The sequence below is a fragment of the Musa acuminata genome, chromosome BXJ2-9 (assembly GCF_036884655.1).
Source record: "Musa acuminata AAA Group cultivar baxijiao chromosome BXJ2-9, Cavendish_Baxijiao_AAA, whole genome shotgun sequence".
Classification (NCBI taxonomy): domain Eukaryota; kingdom Viridiplantae; phylum Streptophyta; class Magnoliopsida; order Zingiberales; family Musaceae; genus Musa; species Musa acuminata.
Window position 1 is genome coordinate 5,068,646 of NC_088346.1, and position 19,883 is coordinate 5,088,528.

The window sequence follows — 19,883 nt, forward strand, 5'->3', positions numbered from 1 at the left end:
TAAAGAATCACCCTCGATGAGTAGAGATTAAATAATAAACGATGATCGGATAAAAATGAAAGGATATTTTTTAGTATCAATATAGTTTCGAGCATCGATACAAGTAGAACAAGTCTTATCTCATTTTCATTTTTATTTTATATTATTATTATTAATATATATATATATATAATAATAATAACAATATTATTATTGTAGAGAGAGATAGAGAATTAAATATAATACCTATGACTCCAACATTCCAACATTAACTACTAAACTGATTTTGCATTTAATTTTTTAATATATTTATACTTTTATAAATAAAATTTCCAACATAGATTTATTTTTTATATATTTATTTGATCATGATTATATTTGGACATATTTAGTTATATTTATATTGGATATATTTACGTTTGAATATTATTATGGCATGTAAATTTTCAAATATTATTATTATCATTTATAAATTTTGGTATTGTTATTAGTTTGAATATATATGGATTCCTCAGCATTAATGAGGATTCATCTTTCCCACCCTTACCCTAATATATTCGTCAAAGTATCTTTTATTGTTATTTACATAAAATGATGAAAAAATGATAGATAATCAAATGATACAATTTAAATATCAAGAGGAGTAGATGAAAAATAATTTACGAGAAATAAAAATGCAATCGAAAAATTATATTTTCTTATTTTTTAAGATGATTATAGGAGATAAAGGATTGCCAATAACAATCTCTTCTCAAAATTGCCCATATTTCTATGTTACATTATATTATGCTTGTAAGGATTATATACCCATTTAGATCCACACCCGAGTCCACTTCAATGAGATATCGGACGCAAACTTGCTTGGCATGGGCCCAACGTAGTCTTGTACGGGCGTATACCCGTTTCGGCACATCGACCATGCCGCCTTTCGAAGCGAGCGGTTCGGGTCGGATCTTTATAAATGGAGGTCCTCTTCCACCTTTCCCCTCTTCCAAGCATCCTTCCCCCGTCGCCTATTAACTCGTCACTCGATCTAGGGTTTCTTCTCGCTTGTTCTCGACTCATCTCCCCTCGTCGTCTTCGCATCTCGTGAATCATGAAGCTTGATCTGAGTGGTCTTCAGTCGTTTACTTCGATCCCCGGCGGCGCCGTCGACGGTCTCGGGGAAGACATCTTCGCGGCCCCTTCGTTCCAACTTCCGGCCTGCTCTGACGTATGTTTTTTATTGTTTCGTGAGCTTTGTTCTAGGTTGTTTGTGATTGGTATTGATTTATTGTTTCTTTTCTCGTGGCTTCAGTTCGATGGGTTTCAGAAGGACGCGATCCAGATGGTGAAGCCAGCGAAAGGGACGACGACGCTCGCCTTCATCTTCAAGGAAGGCGTCATTGTCGCCGCCGATTCGCGTGCTAGCATGGGAGGATATATCTGTAAGCATTTAGTTTGTTGGTTGCTATTACGATTTTCATTTTTCCTTACGGTTCTTCTAGCAATGTATAGGGTTATGCTATCTTAAGATGGGAACGGTTAATCATTTGAGTTGCCTACCTTATTTTTGGCCGACGACAAAAATTGCAATACAAGAAATCTGCAAATTGTACTTTGTCTATATAGAGAAGCCTAAAAAAATGATACTTTGTTAAAATTCTGCTCTTGTTTGCTTCCTGTGCGCCTCTGTGACACTGATAAAGAATTACCAAGGAAAAAAAATCTGTGCTTGGCGATTGTGCAGAAATCAGCAGAATTTGATTTTGAATACTGTGTTATATTGAAAGATTGATTGAACATTTATCTGTCAATGGATTTTATGAGGAAAAGACTTCTTCATTGTTTGTAATCCTCTTAAGCAGTCCTTTTAAGTTAATTATTTGAAGAAGTGTGTAGTTATTTGCATTTAGCTGTGCTACTAAACACAAAGTGTGTATTTTGCCATTGATAAGCTTGGCACTTTTGCAATAAACAGCCTTATGTATTGGCGGTTATACCTGGTCATTCAGTAGCTTTTTTCTTTTTTAAGTGGTTGTTTTTGTTTCCATGATCATCTTATATAAAATATATAAGCCCTTAGTTTTTAAAATTTGAAGAATTTTATAATTGAATTTGGTGTACTTAAGAAATTAGAAAGAAAACTTTATTTAATTGTGTATGAAGCTATATGAAAGTTAGTATACCTACGTTGATGCACTGTTATCAGTCATTTTCTTGAGAGAAGTTATCCAAAACAATTATCTACATGCTTCTCAGCTTGAGGCTTAACTAGAAGTGTTTGCTAAATTTCATTAAATTTAAGCTTAAACTTTCATGGCCACTGCTTAAGATTATAGTTTGGTCTTTGGACCAGGCCAATATCAGTATGGTGACACAGAACTTGCTGGGATGTGGATCTTGATTGGACCATTGGTGAGTTTGCCCATATTAACTTTCAGGAGTCTAGTCTCAAAGCCCAAAGCATGAGCTGACCCTATCAGAGGTCCTTTTGAAAAACAAATTTATAATTGACCATTCGACCCCTGAAGCTAAACCTTCTCTTATTAGCAGCTATTTATGAGTTCAAAACTGATGTGCTTTTTTCACAGGGGTAGCTCTTCTTCTTTCTTCTCACATATGATGATTTCATGCTTCTCTTGCATGCTTGCAATGAGTTTCTATGGGTTCAGAATGTCACACTGTTGTCGGTTGGTGAATTTGTTTATTACATGATTGGGATGACCTGCAATCTTTATCATAAAGGCAAAGTAAACCAAAAAATTACTAACAGCTAAATTTTTTTGCATTGGAACGTGCTTCGGTATCCTCTAGTGACAAAGATTAATAAAATAGATCATTCCTAGACATCATGATAAGCTTTTGCCTGTTATTTTTCTGGGAACTAAATGTGCCTCTTGCTCAATTTAATGTTTATAGGGCATGTTTACTCTTATTATCAATTAATTAAATAGATCATTCCTAGACATCATGATAAGCTTTTGGGTTTTTTTTTTGACTTATTATCAACATTCTCAAAGTGCATGATCAGTTAAATTGAGTATCAAGCTGCTTGTCCAATGGTTTGGTTTTCTTACTGCACCTTTTAATCTCTTTCATCTGCAGCTTCTCAGAGTGTTAAGAAAATTATTGAGATCAATCCATATATGCTTGGTACAATGGCTGGAGGTGCTGCAGATTGCCAATTCTGGCACAGGAACTTAGGGATCAAGGTATAGCTGTTTCTTGTTCGTACATATTTGTGTATAGTGTACACTTGATAGTATGCTTATACAAGTGGGTCTTTTACCTTAATTATCTTGTTATTTGTCCATTACTAGTGAATTTTGGTTATTTCTGTGAAATATTTTGATAGTCTTCATTTTTATCCTGTACAGTGCCGCCTGCATGAACTGGCAAACAAGAGAAGGATCTCAGTCACAGGTGCTTCAAAGCTGTTGGCAAACATACTTTACTCTTATCGTGGAATGGGCCTTTCAGTAGGAACCATGATCGCTGGATGGGATGAAAAGGTATAACTAAGTTTCTGTTAGTTTATCTTTTCCCTATCTTCAATTCAGCTGAATGACCAATCCTCTTTGATTTAGGGGCCTGGATTGTACTATGTTGACAGTGAAGGTGGAAGGCTCAAGGGAACACGCTTTTCAGTTGGGTCAGGAAGTCCATATGCTTATGGTGTTCTTGATAGTGGGTAGGCATTTGTTATCCAGTAGTTGTCGTCGTCGTCGTCGTTGTTTCTTTTTGTTTTGATCTTTTGTGGTTGCTTAAGCTGGATTAACTTGTATTTGTCTATCTGTTAGGTATCGTTTTGACATGCCAGTCGAGGAAGCTGCAGAACTGGCACGCCGAGCCATTTACCATGCAACTTTTCGTGATGGAGCTAGTGGTGGAGTGGCTAGTGGTATGTCTACTTTTTTTTAGACACTTGACCTTTTCTATTTTACTATGTTTGCAAGTGTTCCACTGCTTCCACTGAATGATATTGATAAGTGGATCAACTTTTTCTTTTTCTTTTTCATCATATTCTTCCAGTTCATATTCTAAGGTCATTTCCATTAAAATCATGGTACTGCTTGTCTAGAGATCTCTAGCCTCATGTGGTGCTTTTCTTACAGTTTATCATGTTGGCCCTGATGGTTGGAAGAAACTTTCTGGAGATGATGTGGGTGAGCTTCATTACAAGTATTATCCTGTGGCCCCAACCCCTGTGGAGCAGGAAATGACCGACGCCCCAGCAGCCTGAGAGAGCAGCCTTTGATTCTTTCAAATTCCTGTTGGGTGCGGTAAATTGAACCTGGTAATAGTAATTCATACATAAACTTGACATGTTGTTGAAAGCAGCTTTATCGGACCTTTGAAGTCTGATTAAATTTAATCGTGATCACCGTCTTTTTCTTTCATTCAAGCATGAGAAAACGTTATCTTCAACTGAAAGGAAGAAACATCAATCTGAATTTTATGTTGATGAATCGCCAGGTTGTGTTGAATCCCGGGGATGGATGCTTGATCGTTGTTGCATTTGATCTACATGCTGTTCACTAATTTGAGTTGCTGCCCTCTCAAATTGGCGTTAACGTTTGCATATCGTTGAATTTGATCGACCGGCCTAATCTTCTCCATATGATGTCTTTGTCTGTAGAAGTTCTTTTCATTAGACGTTGCTTCATCTCTCTATTTCAGTCATAGGTTGCTTGATATAAACTACCATCCCATCCCGAATCCCGTCACCAAAGCGTCCAAATAGCTACAACAAAACCACTATTCAGGCATTTAGGTCTGCTTGCGACTGTAATGTAATTGCTAGCAATTATGAATACTTGTTAAGAAAACTTTCATGTGTGGAGATGAATTAAGGATAGTCACTAGAAGAAGGTAGAAGAGATCGAGTCTATACACGTGATAGTGGTATCACAACTTACTGCTAGAGATATAGTGACAATCGCGAGCTGTACTGTGTCAAGGTGGGCAACATCGTCGTCTACAAGCATGACGGTTTAACCAACGGGTGCATGAACCCTGACTGACGGCACAAGTGCAACAACAGACCAACCTCACCTCCAGGATTCGATCTTACTTGCAGCGCTTCTCCGACAACCTCCAGACCAAGCCCCCATCATCGAAATCCTAAGAAGATTCAGCACCACTCAGGCTACCTCAATCGTAGCACCCATCGCATCGCCAGCACCCCCACAACATCTTCCCCAGTAAACCTTCTCATCTCGGCCACGATAGAGAGAGTACGTAAGTCCGCGTTGCCCGACGAAAAGCTAGATTCCTGCCAAATTTCTTGTATTGGAAAGGTGGGCGGGGCAGAGACTATCATGATGGGGGAAAGGATTTATTTACAGTAGAATCATCCTGAAACATATCTAGAAACCATTGTGATTAATCTATCTTTCTCTGAAACTACTTAATATCTTTTGCGTATGGAGATGAGATTCTCAAAGGAATGTTGCCCATGCTGTGTATGTATCGCTGTCGTCTTCATGACTCAGCACGGCTTCAAGAGAGATCACAATGGTCTGTTAAGATCATGGCCTTTTGCATCTCGAAGAGCCAGACAGACGCATACGAGGTAGAAAGGAAAAGAAATAAACAACATCTCAGGGGACCTGCTGGTGTGACAACATCAAAAGGCACACAGCCCTTTGATGCTGATCCAACCAACGGCCGAGTGTCCTCTACGATCTCAAATTGTTTGCCATTGATCATCTAGATGGCTGATTTGTTTATTCTAATGACTTGGTTATAATTGGCGTAATTATTTATTATTCTCTCATTTTTTCCTCACCCCCAAAGCTGCCACCTTTACCATTCCTCCTTCCCCCCGTTCCTACCAAATCCCTCGCCATTCCTCTCCCCGATCGATCTTGATCGGTTTCTTCGATTTTTATGGATCTCCACCGTCGCTTCCGTGGAAGCGCGTGAAAAAAATTTGAGCTTGATTTCAAGTTCCTCCTGCCGTTCATCGTTCTTGTTTTCTCTTTATTCAACCGAAGACTGAATTCCCTCTTTTCTTGCTTCTTAATCCATCTCGTAACCTATTTCTATTAGGCTTTACCTTGAGTTCTCCAAAATTCCAGCTTTGGGTGATTTGGGAAATTTTCTGGTGTTGATTCGTAGTCCTGCAATCGTCGTTCGGCTTAGATTAATTGTTGCCTGTCTGCTCGTTGATTCTTGTTGTCGGATCGGATTCCTTTTTGGAATGGCTCGAGAAAGTTGTAATCTTGACCAGGATGAAGCAGAGATCTTCAAGCCCTCATCATCTTCTACCCGTTCTGCTACGCCACCCTCCTCGCCATCATCATCACCCCAGCCGCCACCTTCCTCCGCGCTTCCGAAATCATGCGATGAATCCACCATTCACAGGCCGGAATCTCCGGCCCCAGCGATGACTGTCGCGGCTTCTTCCACGACAAAGCTCGACGAGGAGTCGTCAAAGCCCGGGGAGGAATCCCCGACTCCTGTTAGATTCAGTAACAGGTGCTCCACTTGCCGGAAAAAGGTGGGTCTCACCGGATTCCGATGCCGCTGCGGCGACCTCTTCTGCGGTCGCCACCGTTACTCCGATGCCCACGAGTGTTCCTTCGATTACAAGGCCTTAGGGAGGGAGGAGATCGCCAGGGCCAACCCTGTGATCAAAGCTGCCAAGATCATCAAGATCTGAGGTATAAAGCTAGCACCTTTTTTTTCTCACTTGCTCAGAGCCGTAGGTAAATTGGTTCTTGTTTGTTTGAGTGATCTACACTGTTAATTGAACAATTAAATATGCATCATATTATCTGAAGTTGGTTGTCCAATTATTCTTATGATAGAACCTTTGATTTTAATCTCTATGGTGTTTCATTATCAGCAACATCAACATAAACAGGTGAAGTATAGATTTTGTCTGTGTCAGTTCTTCTACTGGTTGGAATCAGAAGTTTTCTCCAGATGTTCAATGGTATGGAATCTGAATTTGGTGTTGATTCATTTCTTTTGTCACTGAGGTAAACTTGCATTGTTAAGCTTTTCGTTATCGACGAACAGAGAAAAAGAGTAGCCTTAGTTGGTAAAGATGAACATTCATCTTGCAATAAATTCCTTCTCTATAATATGCGGCTTCGGATTATCTGTATGTTATGAAATAATGCAGCATGTCTGAAGCCAATTCTCTATAATGTAGATCATCTCGAGTACTAACTAAAAGAATTCAGTTAAAGTCATGATCTGAAAACGATTAATATTGTAGTGGATATTAAGGAAAGCACGTGGAACACGAGTCTTATTTTTCTTTTGGTGTTCGTGGCTATCGCCGCTTTCCTTTGGTTGTCGTCATTAGACCTAACTTTGCATGATTAGCTTTCAGAAAGAACCAATCGGATAGGTAGTTCCTCTTCCATGTGCCATTCTTATATTGTCGATACTTATCAAGTAAGTGGTTGACGAATTTTTCTCTTGTCATCTTTCTCTTTTAGTAAAACAATATATCACTCTGTCGACATTTCACGCATGAAAATTCTCCTTCAGAATAGTTCACCAAATTGGGTTCTACATGTGCTGTAGTTTCTACATGAGTTATACGAAATATAGGAAGCTTTCTTTGATACATTGCTTACGAAGGGTCGATGAACGTCATCTTATTCTTGCAAGTAGGCAGGTCTTGTATCTGATACTCGAACCCTGGTCATCGAGTCGTAAACAAGCAACTTTACCATGACACCAAAGCTTGTCCTTTAAGATCAAATATCTCCGCAGCTTCGGAATAGCAAATCTCTGGATGATCATATGGCCATGTTCAATTTCTTCTGTAGATGCTTTGTCATTGTCAAGCTAATAGGTGATGGCACTGACTCGAAATACTGCTATGACTTTTCCTGCCTCCTCTTTCATGGAGCATGAGCAGACTCCTTAACTTTAAAGACATGCCAATCTGATTCATTTATGTGCAATGTAGGGTTAGGTAGCCATTACAGCTTGTGGAAAGCCGACCTGGAAATGACATGCAAGTGGGCTCAAGCTTTCTGATGCCACAAACACTAGCTTTTCTGAAAGCATGCTTCTGCAAGGGTGCCTCAAGACATTGTTGCACTTGCAGCGTTTTGCCCCCTTGTCAACAACACAGTCCAATTCGGAGGCTTCTCATTTAAGCAGATTGTTCAGTGCCACAGGGACCAGATGGGCTTGAGTTTAAATGTCTATGGATGGACTAAGTAAATGAATTTGGTACAACTTTCATCTTCTATCAACCCACTCTGGTGCCTTTTGGAGTGGACACTATTTCCTGCCTCCAGTATGCCTATCTACATATTAGTGTATTCTATAAGAACCCTACATAAAAGTGGTGGCGATTTAGAAGTCTTAGCTGTGGTCTGCATCTATATTTACATCCTGTGCAGGGTTAATTATCGATTATCTTATGTATTTAGTTATTTTTAATATTTTAATTTTTATATTTTTAAAAATTATATTGAGATCCTTATATTTACGAAAGTGAAATACTGTACGTGTTGAGTAATAAGTCAAAATTAAATAAAATTAATATATATTTAATAATAAATTATATAATATTTTTATAGTAGAATGAGAAGAAACGAGATTAGGGATCTCAATGTAATCATTTAAAGTATAGAAAATTAAGATGTTAAAAATAATTAATTATAGGTGAATAATATGTAATTATAGGAGAAAACTTTTTTATTAGTTGATTATATAATTAAAAAAATATTTTTAATAAATTAAACTTGGTAAATATTTGATTAGGACTGACTATATCGAACATATGAGGATCGTTCGTTTATGATTTATAAAAGGTGACTAAATTACTTATATGTTAAAAACTAAAAATCAAAGAAAATGAAGCTGAAAATATATAACTCGGCAAGGCAAAAACATAATTCGAATATATCTTTCTTTTTGCCTTCACGAAAGACACGTGACATGACACCTGCAAGCTCGTCTGCTTGTGAAAACATCCGTATAAGTTAATGGACCAAGAAAAAGAAACGAGGTGGACTCCATGCGCTTGAACAGGTGAGAGCTCAATTTCCACCCTCTCCTTTTTGCTTTTTGACTGTTCTCTTAGACTCGTTAAAGTTAATGGCATAGTAAATCTCGTTTCTTTTTCTTGGTCATTAATAATAATATGATGAATAGATTCTTTATCTATATTGTTCAAATCTAATGTCAACAAAATACGTCTCGATCTCTCTCTCATATTAATGTCGCCTCACATTTTGACACCGCCCGAGTCGCCCACGCGTTATTTCTTCTCGTGACCTTCTGGAATCATGTTTTGAATGATTCAACCACATAGTCAACTTTCTCGTTTGTGAATACTTTCCAAAGTTTGACCACATGCACACTAAATCATCTCACATATATATATATATATATATATATATAACAGGCAGTGCAATTTGGAGCCGAGAGGTGACGTCACCCGTGAGGTATCGAGGGGTGATTCGGTCGGAGCAAAAGAACGAGTCCGAGTGAGGAATTGTTTCGGTTTTGGTTTCAGTTTTGATTTCAGTTTTGGATTTTGTTTTCCGTTATTTTTGTTGGTAATATGAAGCGGAGAGTGTGACGGGAGAAAAGGGGGTGTATGGGAATTTTCTCGTCGTCTTCGTTGGTTCCCAACGAGTAGGCGAATCCTTCCTTCCTCGCCAAGAAACGGCGCCTCTTCATATACCACGTTCCCCTTCCTTCACCCCTTCGCGTTGGTCGCCCTACCTCTCAAACCTCCTCCTCCGACGTCGACGATGGCGCAACCGCTATTTCAGCCGCCGCCGCCGCCGCCGCAGCCAGTGTCGTTAGACCTCCGTGATCTAAAGGCCCTCTCGGTCCTCGGCCGCGGCGCCAAGGGCGTCGTCTTCCTCGTCCGCGCCGCCGCCTCGTCCGGCGAGGAGGCCCTCGCCCTCAAGACAGTCTCTCGCTCCTCGATCGAGCGCAAGGCCTCTAGCGGCGACGCCTACCGCCGGGTCTGGCTCGAGCGCGACGTCCTCCTCGCCCTCCGCCACCCGTTGCTCCCCTCCCTCCGTGGCGTCGTCTCCACTGACAGGATCGTCGGCTTCGCAATCGACAGATGCTCCGGCGGCGACCTCGCCTCCCTCCGCCGCCGCCAGAGCGAGAAGATGTTCTCCGACGATGTCATTCGGTGCGTATCTCTCCGCCGCCCTCTTCCTCAAACACCATGGTTCCCATTCGTGTCGGTCTGATCCGTATTTGGTGTGATCGCCTCTGCAGCTTCTACGCCGCCGAGTTGGTGCTGGCGCTGGAGTACCTCCACGGGCTGGGGATCGTCTACCGAGACCTGAAGCCCGAGAATGTCCTGATCCAGGACAGCGGCCACCTCATGCTCGTCGACTTCGATCTCTCCGCTAAACTCTCCTCCAAGCCGCTGCCGGAACAACCACTCAAGTCGTCACCACCCACCGCCGTCCGCCGCATCGAATCCATGCCGCCAGGCACCGGCATGAAGAAGAAGAAGAACACCAAGATCAAAGGAAAGAAGTCCCCGCGCCTCACCGGCTGCTTCTCCTTCAACGCCGGCGTGTCTCCGGAGACCGTCGAAGCTCCTCCCGCCCCGAAACCACCTTCGGCGTCGACGTGGTCGTCGAGCGGGAAATCGAACTCGTTCGTGGGCACGGAGGAGTACGTTGCCCCGGAGATCATCGAGGGCAGAGGCCACGACTTCGCGGTGGACTGGTGGGGTCTGGGGGTGGTTCTCTACGAGATGCTCTACGGGCGGACGCCGTTCCGGGGGCAGAACCGGAAGGAGACCTTCTACCGGATCCTGACCAAGGAGCCGGAGCTCGCCGGAGATCCCACGCCGCTGCGCGACCTCATCCGGAGACTCCTCGAGAAGGACCCCGAACGTCGCATCACAGGCGAGGGCATCAAGGCGCACGAGTTCTTCCGTGGGGTGGTCTGGGAGCAGGTGATCCAGGTGTCGCGGCCGCCCTTCATCCCGACGCCGCTGCCGGATCACTGGGAGTCGGGCGACGCCGGCTCCGAGGGGCTCGACGTGGAGAGGACCGTGGACGAGGTTTCCGCTGCCAAGGAGGCGGCGGAGGCGAAGACGGCCAGCGGGAACGGGGCGGAAGGCGTAACCGTTTCCCCCACCGCCGACGATTTTTCAGTCTTCTAATATTTTTTCTTTCTGATTCATTATTATTTTTATAAATAATTATATTATTATTATTATTTGAAACATTATTCAAATCACTGCCGGAGGCACCAAAAGGCGGCCGTCGTGCCACAGTGGTGTTCTACCGACAGTCGTCACTTCAGTCACCGGGAGGGTGGCGGTTTTCGTACAGCACAGAAGGAAGGACTAATGGTTTTATAACTGAGATCAAAATTCGATGTAAAAAATCAAAGAAACTATCTATTTATTATTATCCGTTAATTGCGGTAATCTTTCTTTTATTTGCTCTTTTTGGTGAATATAAAATGCTCATAAAAAGCAAGATTGTGTGTTTCTTTACGAGAAAAAGAATCGCTTGTGGTGGCTGAAACGTTGAATCGGATTCCCGGACCGGTTTAGAATTAGATGCCAGATCTTTTGATTTTGTGTGCCGTCGTATCGAAATCGATTCATACAAAGAGTGGTAAGAGATTAGAAAAATCATACTTTTTTTATTATAAGTAATGTAAATGATACAATTAATATTTTTAGTCCTTTCTGATGCCACATATGTTCTTCTCTCATCTTTTTCATCCTTTATATTCAATCTGAATTCGAATATTTTGACAGCTCGATCCTAAATAATCAACCAAACATCATAAATTATTATTGTTGTTGTACGTTATCATGAAGATTACTCCTATAATAATTATTGTTTTTTCTTTGTATCATATACAATTTGACTCTAAACATGACCAAGAAATAGGTCATTTGGGTAATAAATTAAAGCTCGATGGATGGATGGATGCATCAGTGATTGCAGCCAAAGGACCAAATCACATGACCTTTGTTACGCCGTAGAAATAAGCGTTGGAGCAACAGCACGTGATCGGCTAGCTTTGATGGAAGCCATTGAAGGCTTCTGTTGGGGAGAAGCAGCAGGCAATGGCGGATGGGTAATGGGCACATCGTCCCATCGTCTCCTCGAATTAGCATTGAAGAGGCGGCAAAGACGGGTGATGGCTGGGGAGTCATCAGCTTTCTCCACCTTCGCTTCTCCTTTTCCTGAATGCTTTTATATGTTTAGCATCTGATCATACCGTGTAAATTGCTTTTGTCAAATTGTTCCCGTAAAAATCTAACTAAAAGAGACATTTAATTTATTAATCCTGATTAATATTAGATTTGTCATAAAAATGATAAAGGCATACACGACCTAAAAAAATTATTAAAGGGTAATAACTTATATCGAGTGTTTCATCAAATCATCGAACGAGGTTTTCTATAATTAAAAATATGTGATCGTTCACGGATAGTTATATTTTAACATTAGATATTATTTGAATATGAAAGATAATCTTGTTAGTATAAAATTTGTAATCATACTATCTGTAATATCTGTGAAAAAAAATTTATATCTAGATTGAAATAAAATAAAATTAGATATAACAATACTTTAATGCATACTTTTTATTATTATTTAGAATAATAAACTTTATCTGATTTACAAGATGAACTAGACACTACTTCTCCTATTTTTCTATCCTATTACAGGATCACTTAGATTGATAAATTAGGGAGATTGAGAGAAAAATTTTAATCTCTCAATTATATTAAGATACGTCTCTTTAGCTCCTAGAGGTATGTCTATTTATAAACGAGAACAAATGATCTAAAATAAGTTATTATGAGAGTTCCTCATCCCAAAAGCATCTCCTAAGAAATTGTATTATAATATGAACTTTTTTTTTATTGGTCAATAAACAGAATCAAATTATATTTATAATATATCTTATCTAATTAAATAGAATCACATAATCTAACACATCTCACATCTCATATGGTACGTGACAATTGAATATACAAATATCATTTTCTTCAAAAAATATTTAAATATAAAATAATAATAACACCACTAATATAATCTTATAAATCAATTAATATACTCTCTCTTTTAATTAATTTGGCAAATATAAAGCTCATAATGTTTAGCTCGAGTGATAGACTCATGTGAGACACGACTTAAATGAAATAAAACACATACACGAGATTATCACATCTTCTACTGCCCAAAAGGCTAAAAAAAAGGAAAGCTCTCTATCTTTCCACGCGTTTCAACCAACACCGCCAACTTAAACTTTGGAGGAGGAAGAAATGCTCGGAAAAAGGCAACCTTTTTGGAGTTGGATGTTCCATGACAAAACCCCCCCCCCCCACTTGTTGAGGTCCTATGAGTGATAGCCGTGTTTGAAAGGTAAGAAATCACCGAAACCAACTTGTGTCTCTAAATCATTATAATAGAAACACAATAAACTAACGCGGAAACGAAATAGCGTACCTCCAGCCATTGTCGCCAAGAATTTCTGCAGAGGTTTCTTCTTGAACTTTGGTTCTTCTCGGCTCAAAACTCTCGCTTTAGATGGTGTAGGAAAGCCTTTCGCTTCAAAGAGATGATTGAGCCAAGGGACCAAAATCCTCATGTATATATAGATGTTCTCCCATCAAGAACATTTATCATCACCAACTCATAACGTTCAAGAATTAATTCAAATTTATAACGTTTGGACCATAATGAAGAACTTAATGATATTAAATATTTAATTTAATAATAACGGTTTCATGCATAAAGAATAAGAAACTGAAATCATTTAAACCATAATAAATGAAGAAATTCATGATAATAAATTATGAATCTTAATAAGAACGGTTACGTTATTATTAAATAAGATATTTAATAATAACCGTTACATTCTCCCACTTGGTCCATACGTTTATCTTAATAATTTGAATTAATCTTTCTCGAACAACTTTCTTAAGAAATAAATACATGAATCATAGCGATAAGTCCTCTAAGAGCGAGTATTATCATCTATGTATCACGATGTATTTATTTTCTTAATCTTAATGTGGTAATATTACTTTATGAATAAACCTTATGTTTATTCTTGGTCCAACAACAATATATTTTCTCAAAATAATGTGCACATAAATGAGAAAATTTCACAATATATAAGAGTTTCAATATCATTACAAAGTGGAACTAAGTCCCATTTTCTTTACATGATCCTTGAATTTTAGAGGTGGCATGCCTTTAGTCAAAGGATCAGCAATCATCAATTCAGTGCTAATGTGCTCAATGACCACTTTATTTTCTTTTACACGTTCTCTTATGGCTAAATACTTAATGTCGATGTGTTTACTTCGACTTCCACTTTTATTGTTTTTAGTCATAAAGACAGCAGCTAAATTGTCACAGAAAATTCTTAATGGCTTAGAAATTGAATCAATGATTCTAAGCCCAGAAATGAAACTCTTAGGCCATACACCATGTGAAGTAGCCTCAAAGTAGGAGACAAACTCAGCTTCCATGATAGAAGTAGCAGTCAAGGTCTGCTTAGCGCTTCTCCAAGAAATAGCTCCATCGGCCATCATAAAAATATATCCTGATGTTGATTTACGAGAATCAACACAACCGGCGAAGTCTGAATCTGAGTAACCAATCACATCCAGATTGTTTGTATGTCTATACATAAGCATGTAATCTTTGGTTCCTTGTAGATACCTCATCACTTTCTTTGCAGCTCTCCAGTGGTTCATACCTGGATTACTCTGATATCGACCTAGCATCCCCACAATAAATGCAATATCAGGTCTAGTACAGACCTGAGCATACATAAGGCTTCCTACGACAGAAGCATATGGGATGTTTTTCATTGATTCCCTTTCAAAATTGTTCTTTGGGCATTGGTTCAAATTGAACCTATCACCTTTCACAATGGGAGCAACACTTGGTGAACAATCTTTCATCCGAAATCTTTCTAAAAGTTTATTGATATAGGTTTCTTGTGATAGACCTAAAATACCTCGAGGTCTATCTCTATGGATCTTAACGCCAATGACACAAGATGTTTCACCCATATCCTTCATGTCAAAATTTTTAGAAAGGAATTGTTTCACCTCATGCAGCAAATCCTTATCATTGGTTGTAAGCAAAATATCATCTACGTATAAAACAAGGAAACATATTTTACTCCCACTAATCTTTTGGTATATGCATTGATCCATGAGATTTTCAACAAATCCGAATGAAGAAATCACTTCATGAAATTTAAAATACCATTGGCGGGAGGCTTGTTTTAAGCCGTATATAGACTTCCTAAGCTTGCAAACCAAGTGCTCACCAACACTAGAGGAGAAACCTTCAGGTTGTTTCATATAAACCTCTTCCTCTAGATCTCCATTAAGAAATGCTGTTTTCACATCCATTTGTTGCAACTCAAGGTCAAAATGAGCAACTAATGCTAAAATAATACGTAGAGAATCTTTCTTAGATACAGGAGAAAATGTCTCCGTATAATCGATTCCCTCTTTTTGAGTAAATCCCTTTGCAACAAGTCTTGCCTTGTATCTATCAATGTTGCCTAATGAATCTTTCTTAGTTTTAAAGATCCATTTGCAACCAATGGCCTTTGCTTCATTAGGCAACTCTACAAGATCCCAGACTTCATTGCTCATCATGGAATTCATCTCTTCTTTCATAGCATCATGCCACAAATTTGACTTTTTGCAACTCATGGCTTGAAAATGTTTCAGGATCATTTTTGGCTCCAATATTATAGTCAGATTCTTGTAGATATACAACATAATCACTAGGAATTGCTGATCTTTTATTTCTAGTAGATCTTCTTAATGTTGTACCAATGGTTCCTTGAGGAACTTGTGGTTCAACTAGTTGTTCAGGAGCTTGTTGTAATTCCTGAACTGCTTGATCTATTAGAATACTATCAACAACTTGTGGAATTTTAATGATTGGTTGTTCAGCACTAGTTTGTACTTGAGGAGTGCTATGAACTATAACCAATCTATCATTTGATGTGGAAGGTTGAGATTCTATATGATCATGTGCGGAAACTATGTTCCTGAAATGATCGCTCCCACTAATCACATCATCCTCAAGAAATTTAGCATTTCTTGATTCCACAATCCTAGTTGTGTGAGATGGACAATAGAACCTGTAACCTTTGGACTTTTCGGCATATCCAATGAAATACCCACTAATAGTCCTCGGGTCCAGTTTCTTCTCTTGTGGATTATATATCCTAACTTCAGACGGACATCCCCAAATGCGCATATGTCGCAAACTCGGTTTCCAACCTTTCCATAGTTCAAATGGTGTCTTTTGGACAGCCTTGGTTGGAACTCGGTTTAATATATACACAGCCGTTTTTAATGCTTCAGTCCACAAGAATTTAGGAAGATTGGAGTTGCTAAGCATACTCCGCACCATGTCCAATAATGTTCGGTTTCTTCTTTCTGCAACACCATTCTGGTCTGGAGAACCAGGCATAGTGTATTGGGCAATAATCCCATGTTCTTGAAGAAACTTAGCAAAAGGACCAGGTGCTTGTCCATTTTCAGTATATCTACCATAATATTCTCCACCCCTATCTGATCTCACAATTTTAATTTGCTTACCACATTGGTTCTCAACTTCAGCCTTAAAGACTTTGAAGGCATCCAATGCTTCATTTTTATTATGAAGCAAATATATATACATATATCGTGAGTAATCATCTATAAAGGAGATGAAGTATTTCTGATCATGTATGTCCATGTGTGGATAACATATATCAGTATGAATTATTTCTAATGAGTCTGAACTCCTATTAGCACCCTTTTTGGATTTATTGGTCTGTTTTCCTTTAATACAGTCCACACAAGTCTTAAAATTAGTAAAATCAAGAGTACTAAGTACCCCATCTTTAACTAATCTTTTAATTCTCTCTATGGAGATATGTCCTAATCTCCGATGCCATAATATAGAGGAGTCCTCATTAATATTACACCTCTTAATGCCAGCGTGAACATGCATTGAACCTTGAGTATTATCATTTTGTAATAAAATACGGTAAAGACCGTCAGACAAAATACCATTCCCAACACAATCAGATTTATATAATAAACGAAATGATGTGTCTTTAAAATTAAAGGAATATCCAAATGGTACGAGTCTGGAAACAGAAATTAAGTTTCGTGAGAAACTTGGTACATAAAAGGTTCTTTCCAATTTTAAAACAAAACCACTACTTAAAGTTAAAATGCATGTTCCAATTGCTTCCACATGTGAGCCCATCTTATTTCCTGATAAGATGCTTTGCTCACTTCCCACTGGCTTCCTTAGATTTTGCATACCCTACAAAGAGTTTGCAATATGGATTGTTAATCCAGAGTCAATCCACCAGGTGTTAATATTAACATTGACCATATTAGATTCATAACATACATATGAGGTTGGTTTACCTTTCTTTTCAAGCCATTGTTGGAATTTCGTACATTCCTTCTTCATGTGTCCCTTTCTTTTACAAAAGAAACACATTGCTTCTTTCTTGATATCAGCTTGGGGTGGTATTTTACCTTTTCCCTGCTGATAAGCTTTTTGATTAGCTTGATGTTTGTCAGTTTTGTTCTTCCCTCGAGTGGTTACCATCAATGCACTCTCACCCAATTCCATTACTAGCCTCTCTTCTTCTTGAACACACATGGTCATTAATTCATTAATTGATCATTTGTCCTTATGTGTATTGTATGAAATTTTAAAAGGGCTATATTGAGGTGGAAGGGTGTTCAGAATATAGTGCACCAGGAAGGATTCTGACATATTAACCTCAAGTTTCTTAAGTTGAGCCGTAATATCTCGCATTTGCATTATGTGCTCACGCACACCCTTTATGTTGGTGAGTCTAAGGGATGAAAATTTCATTATAAGGGTACTTGCTAGTGCCTTATCCGAAGTGATGAATTGTTCATCGATAGCCTTTAGCAAATCTCGGACATTTTCATGCTGGTCAACAGAACCACGTATGCCAGCAGTTATCTTAGTTTTGATAAACATCACGCTGAGCCGATTGGATCGCTCCCATCGCTCATATAACGCGATCTCAGTTAGAGTGCTGGTATCAGTGACTATAGGTGGTTCGTCTTTTCTAATAACATAATCAATATCCATCCACCCTAAATGGAGGAGAACCCTCTCCTTCCATATCTTATAGTTATCACCACTAAGTTCGGGAATATCACATCGAATATCAAAGAAATTAACAGTTTGAGAAACTGCATAAAATAAAACATGCTTATGTCAAAATTTGAAGCTTAATAGACTAAATTACATGTTTTACCAATGTGAAACATGCCAAAAATATGAATCTCATGACATAAAAATTGCATGTGGGCTAAATTCTTAATTCAAATAGATTCATAAGGTCTTTATGATAAAACTATCAAATTATATTCCAATTCATAATCCCTGTGGGTAAATTATGAAAATAATCTGATATTTTATCCTGATTAATTATATTAAATATAATAAAAGATCATGTGGGATAACAATTATTATACAAAATATAATCAATCACAATATGATGTCTAATTACTTATGTGATCCTTATTTTAACTTTATATATAATTTTAATTAATTAAGGATGCTGTGGCTAATTCTTAATTAATTAAGATTATATGGATCACTAGACATTTTAAACATAAAAAATTTGCTCATAAACATAATTTAATATAACTAAATATGCATACATAATATGAGCATTTTACCGACTAAAAATGTTGAAAATGATATTTCCTCATGATTTTCAACAAAATATATCAACAAGTTTCCAAGAAGAAATCAAAATCAAATCATTTTCATGGCATAAAAATGAAAAAAAATTTCATATCAAGGCAGAGGTCATTCGGCTCTGATACCAAATGTAAGAAATCACTGAAACCAACTTGTGTCTCTAAATCATTATAATAGAAACACAATAAACTAATGCGGAAACGAAATAACGTACCTCCAACCATTGTCGCCAAGAATTTCTGCAGAGGTTTCTTCTTGAACTTTGGTTCTTCTCGGCTCAGAACTCTCGCTTTAGATGGTGTAGGAAAGCCTTTCGCTTCAAAGAGATGATTGAGTCAATGGACCAAAATCCTCATGTATATATAGATGTTCTCCCATCAAGAACATTTATCATCACCAACTCATAACGTTCAAGAATTAATTCAAATTTATAACGTTTGGACCATAATGAAGAACTTAATGATATTAAATATTTAATTTAATAATAACGGTTTTATGCATAAAGAATAAGAAACTGAAATCATTTAAACCATAATAAATGAAGAAATTCATGATAATAAATTATGAATCTTAATAAGAACGATTACGTTATTATTAAATAAGATATTTAATAATAACCGTTACATGAAATGCCCAAATGTCACTTCCTCCGAAGATTCCGAATCAAAAGTATCGTGTAATGTCACAATGACAATGACGATGTTATGGAAATGAAAACACATTGATTTTTTTGCTTTATGATTGCATATCTATCCTAATAATATCTAAAAAATATAGATATATATTTTAGTTCGTACTGTTACAATTAATGATGTTCTTCGTATCAAGGAAACTTGATGAGTAGAAGCTAACATTGTTCATCGTGCGTTCCTCTCATGTGGAAATCGTGAGACCAAATTTGGGTTGGGGGTCACCAAATGGTGGATTTGTTGCACCGATTAGTCTCTGTATGTGTTTTTTTGATGTCTCCGATAAAGATAAAATATAATCGGTGTGATGTTATCTTTGTTCTTCCGTTCAAAGTTTGTGTTCTAACTTAGTTACATTATTTTTGAATAATAATACATTGTTTTTGAGAAGAAAAAAAATAATATATTTTTTGTACTATAAGAGCAAATAAAAAAATAGAAACACAAATGAGGAATTTTTTTGCATGCACTACTTTTTTTTTTCTCTTTCAAGGGTTAA

At 38.1% G+C, this 19,883-nt stretch overlaps 3 protein-coding genes across 8 annotated transcripts; all 3 read left to right on the forward strand.

Moving 5' to 3' along the window:
• Positions 1-969: 969 nt before the first annotated feature.
• LOC135622732 (proteasome subunit beta type-5-B-like) lies at positions 970-4,361 on the forward strand. The gene is made up of 7 exons (XM_065124832.1): positions 970-1,192; positions 1,277-1,406; positions 3,067-3,173; positions 3,339-3,473; positions 3,549-3,652; positions 3,762-3,862; positions 4,077-4,361. Exons 1-7 carry the CDS (start codon positions 1,076-1,078, stop codon positions 4,202-4,204), a joined length of 822 nt encoding a protein of 273 aa, XP_064980904.1. The 5' UTR covers positions 970-1,075; the 3' UTR covers positions 4,205-4,361.
• A 1,206-nt stretch (positions 4,362-5,567) lies between these two features.
• Positions 5,568-8,189, forward strand: LOC135622733 (zinc finger AN1 domain-containing stress-associated protein 15-like). Of its 6 annotated transcripts, none has more exons than XR_010491154.1 (3): positions 5,568-6,629; positions 6,860-7,780; positions 7,898-8,189. XR_010491154.1 is itself a non-coding variant. In XM_065124836.1 (3 exons), exon 1 carries the CDS (start codon positions 6,167-6,169, stop codon positions 6,626-6,628), a length of 462 nt encoding a protein of 153 aa, XP_064980908.1. In that variant the 5' UTR covers positions 5,568-6,166; the 3' UTR covers position 6,629; positions 6,860-6,904; positions 7,597-8,189. The 6 variants fall into 6 exon arrangements, 5 of the variants coding, with proteins under 5 accessions (XP_064980908.1, XP_064980909.1, XP_064980905.1 ...); XM_065124836.1 differs by having other exon boundaries at positions 6,860-6,904; positions 7,597-8,189; XM_065124837.1 differs by having other exon boundaries at positions 6,860-6,904.
• A 1,323-nt stretch (positions 8,190-9,512) lies between these two features.
• Positions 9,513-11,370, forward strand: LOC135622734 (serine/threonine-protein kinase OXI1-like). The gene is made up of 2 exons (XM_065124839.1): positions 9,513-10,096; positions 10,186-11,370. Exons 1-2 carry the CDS (start codon positions 9,702-9,704, stop codon positions 11,087-11,089), a joined length of 1,299 nt encoding a protein of 432 aa, XP_064980911.1. The 5' UTR covers positions 9,513-9,701; the 3' UTR covers positions 11,090-11,370.
• Positions 11,371-19,883: the final 8,513 nt, after the last annotated feature.